Source organism: Bidens hawaiensis, unplaced genomic scaffold, assembly GCF_021521415.1.
Source record: "Bidens hawaiensis isolate Kalapana, Puna unplaced genomic scaffold, B.hawaiensis_p1.1 tig00025939_1, whole genome shotgun sequence".
Taxonomy (NCBI): Eukaryota; Viridiplantae; Streptophyta; class Magnoliopsida; order Asterales; family Asteraceae; genus Bidens; species Bidens hawaiensis.
In genome coordinates, this window is record NW_027494161.1 from 241,229 (window position 1) to 245,233 (window position 4,005).

At 44.1% G+C, this 4,005-nt stretch overlaps 1 protein-coding gene across 1 annotated transcript; it reads right to left on the reverse strand.

The window, feature by feature from the left end:
• Nucleotides 1-1,116: 1,116 nt before the first annotated feature.
• LOC143572501 (tubulin alpha-3 chain-like) lies at nucleotides 1,117-3,246 on the reverse strand (the record flags this gene model as incomplete). Its single annotated transcript, XM_077057652.1, has 4 exons — nucleotides 1,117-1,279; nucleotides 1,437-1,945; nucleotides 2,759-2,958; nucleotides 3,032-3,246. Coding segments are annotated over 4 exons (1,087 nt in total), but the record flags the coding sequence as incomplete, so codon positions are not given.
• Between the last annotated feature and the right edge of the window lie 759 nt (nucleotides 3,247-4,005).

The following is a 4,005-nucleotide window of genomic DNA, read 5'->3' on the forward strand; positions in this document are numbered from 1 at the left end:
CCTTAAAACTAGAAACCCTTTTCAAAACCCCTTGCTCAAAGTCCAAAAGTTCACCTCACTTTATTAAACATTCATGAGAAGAACATTGGACTGGGGGGACTTGAAGAGGTAGGTCCCAGCAGAGACCAGTTGGTCCCGCAAGACTCACCTTGAACAGGGACGTCTGCGCAAAGGCCATCTGCTCCCGCAGGACCCACCATGCTCATAGGATCTTACGCGCAGTACACAAGCTGAACACGCAGGGAAAGCCTCCCAATGGTGAAGTACCCCGCCTGTTCCCGCAGTTGCGGATACAAGCCATCAGGAAAGGCTACCCGCAGACAGCAGGGCTACACGCACAAGACATTTGCTACTTCAGTAGTCACATGAAGGGATGAGTAAGGCGGGAACAATCCCGCCTAAATGAGCCAGTCTAATTCTGAAAGATCTCTTGTACCATACCTACCAAAGTATGGATAGGACAGACGATCTGACCAGAACAGCCCATGAGCCAATCACAGGGTGACAGCTCATCGACAACAGGACGAGGAGGAGCACCCTCTAGTACTGTTTGTCACTATTAGCCGCTGCCAACTCACCAACCCTTACTGAGGAGCATGCGCGGCCTACAGTTGGTGGAATAGTGTTACTGTTGGCCGTAACCTATTCACCAACCAGCATGGCCTGCGTACAATCCACAGTAAGTAGGACGTGCATAATCTACAGTTGGTGGAATAGTGCAGCCGACTTTGTTACTGTTGGCCGTAACCTACCCACCAACCAGTATGGCCTGTGCATAGTCCGCTGTTGGTTGAACAGGAATACTATTCAGCCGGCTGTACCTTCTAGAAAACCTACCTTCGGCTATAAATACTCCAACATCTTGGAATGGTAAGATCATCTGCTATCCAGTTATCTAGCAATCTCTTAATATACACTTATATTCAGAGCAACCTAGTCTGATTCTCACGCCGGAGGGTGGTCACAAGGAGGAACCCCCCCTTCTCAGTGACGAGCTTACGGTGTTTGTTTTGCAGGTCTCCTGAAGAACAGCCTTCTCAGCTAGACCTCATTCGTGGGAAACATTACTTAACCCCCAGATTATCTATAATCCGTACCGGGTCACTTAGTGTTTCTTCAATACATCAGGTCAAACTTATGGTCAATGCGTGAAAACACCTCCGCTACTGCTGTGTTGTTGCTGATCATGCAAACTGCTCTCTGAACCTTAGCAAGATCTCCACCTGGTACAACCGATGGTGCTTGATAGTTGATCCCGCACTTGAAACCAGTCGGGCACCTGTTATTGAACCAACATATGAACATCAGATCCAAAATTCACCAAAACTGTCAAACAAAACAGATTCATTCAAAAAATTAAGCTCGAGCTCGTTTAAGCTGGGCCAGATTCAAACTTTTAGCCTTAGCTCGTCTGTCTAAGTATCACGGTTCCTTACCAATCGACAAACTGCACAGTGCGTTTGGTTTTGATTCTAGCAACAGCAGCATTAACATCTTTAGGAACAACATCTCCACGGAACATCAAACAACACGCCATATACTTTCCATGTCTTGGATCACACTTAGCCATCATGCTGGCAGGTTCAAACACTGAGTTTTTGATTTCAGGAACCGAGAGTTGTTCATGGTAAGCCTTTTCAACCGAGATCACGGGTGCGTATGAGGAAAGCATGAAATGGGTACGAGGGTATGGCACAAGGTTCGTTTGGAACTCGGTTATATCAACGTTAATGGCTCCATCAAAACGGAGGGAAGTGGTTAAAGATGATATGACTTGAGAAATTAATCGGTTCAAGTTGGTGTAAGTTGGTCTTTCAATGTCTAGTGATCGCCTGCAGATGTCATAAATGGCTTCGTTATCTAAGAGGACCGCCACATCAGTATGTTCAAGTAGAGCGTGTGTTGAAAGAACACTGTTGTAGGGTTCCACAACTGCAGTTGAAACCTGCATAAAAACAAAGAAGTGATTATCTTATAAAATTAGTAGTTGCAAGAACATTGAGTCAGACACAATTACATAGGCCCGTAAACGAACCGAGCGTTCAGAAAACCATTCGGCGAGAATATCATTTACGAGCAGATGTCTCATTCATTCATTTATGTTCATGAACGTTCGCCCATTTATGTTCGTCCGTTTAAGTGTTCTTTAGTTTGCATTAGTTAATATATCCAAAGTTTATAGGCTCAGTACAATTTAATCTAGTTTTAATAAGATTTTAGGCCCAACACACTGTAGTTCATCTTTACTGTTAATTATTTTAGCTCAGTTATGTTCGCTCCTCTATGTTAGTTATGTTCATTCGTTTACATTCATGAACCGTTCATTTATACTGTTAACAAATGAGCATAAACGAACACGAACATGTTATTTCCTTAACAAACGAACACAAAGAAGATCCCGTTATTTTAAGTCTTCGTGTTCAATCGCATGGTCGGTAAAGTTAATTATATATGAACCGGACTTATTTAATTTTGTGCTGATCTAGGTTTTGTAATCATGCATAACACTTAAATTATTTATAAAACTTTAAGAAACAAATAAAAAAGCATTTGCAGGTTGCCTTAATCTCTGTTTTGATGAATTATCAAATCTGACTGACCCACCCATTTTGTCACCTAGAACACTAGATAAACTGATTTATAAGTCCTTTTCAACAAAATTTACTTTTCTATTGTTTGTTATTCGTTTCTTCTCGTAACTGCAAATCGTCTCATATGATGAGAGCACACATCTAAGTCAAAATGCATATGACTGTACCTGAGGAGAAGGATAAATGGTGAACCCGAGCTTTGACTTCTTTCCATAGTCAACAGACAATCGTTCCAACAACAAAGACCCAAGACCAGAACCGGTACCTCCACCAACAGCATTGAACGCCAAAAACCCTTGCAATCCGGTGCAGTTATCAGCTAACTTTCTTACCCGATCAAGACACAGATCAACAATCTCCTTTCCCACTGAAATAACACAAAGATTTTCCATTAGAATTTATTATAAAAAGAAAAATATAACATAGAATCAAAAGAAAACCTGTGTAATGGCCTCTTGCAAAGTTATTAGCAGCATCCTCCTTTCCAGAAATAAGCTGCTCGGGGTGGAAGAGTTGACGGTAAGTCCCAGTCCTGACTTCATCAATGACAGTTGGTTCAAGATCAACAAATATTGCTCTTGGAACATGCTTTCCTGACCCGGTTTCACTAAAGAACGTATTAAATGCATCATCTGCAACGCCAGGTGACGTGTCACTGACAGAAAGAAAAAAACAAAGAAACCAGTAGTTGAAGAGTTAGGTCCCAGCAGAGCCCAGTTGGACCCGCAAGACTCACCTTAAACAGGGACGTCTTCGCAGAGATCAACTGGATCCGCAGGACCAACCATGCTCAGAGACGTGACGTCCTTACGCGCAGTACGCAAGCTGGTCCCGCAGGAAAAGCCTCCCAATGGTGAAGGACTCCGCCTGTCCCCGCAGCCTCGGATACAAGCCATTAGGGAAGGCCACCCGCGCAGCATGGCTACACGCACAAGGCACTTAGCTCTCGATCACAGTGTCACCTGAAGGAATGAGCAAAGCCGGGAGCAATCCCGCACAGAGGCGGGAGGGGGAATACTCCCGCCCAAATAAGCCAGTCTGTATACTGAAGGATCTTTTACTGTACCTGACGAGGTATGGGCGAAAGATCTGATCAGAGATACGACAGCTCACTGATACAGTATGGCGAGCAGCATGCTCCTGTACTGTATCACTATTAGCCGCTGCCTACTCACCAACTACTGTCATACCACGTGCGTAGCCGGCAGTTGGTGGAAAGGGAATAGTATACAGCAGGCCTGGTCACTATCAGCCGCTGCCTACCCACCAACTACCAGCAAGGCACGTGCGTAGGCTACTGTTGATGAACAGGAACACTGTTGCAGCTGGCCATACCTCCTTGGAAACCTACCTTCGGCTATAAATACCCCAAATGGTATGATCATCTAAACACATTACATTATCTTATATCATC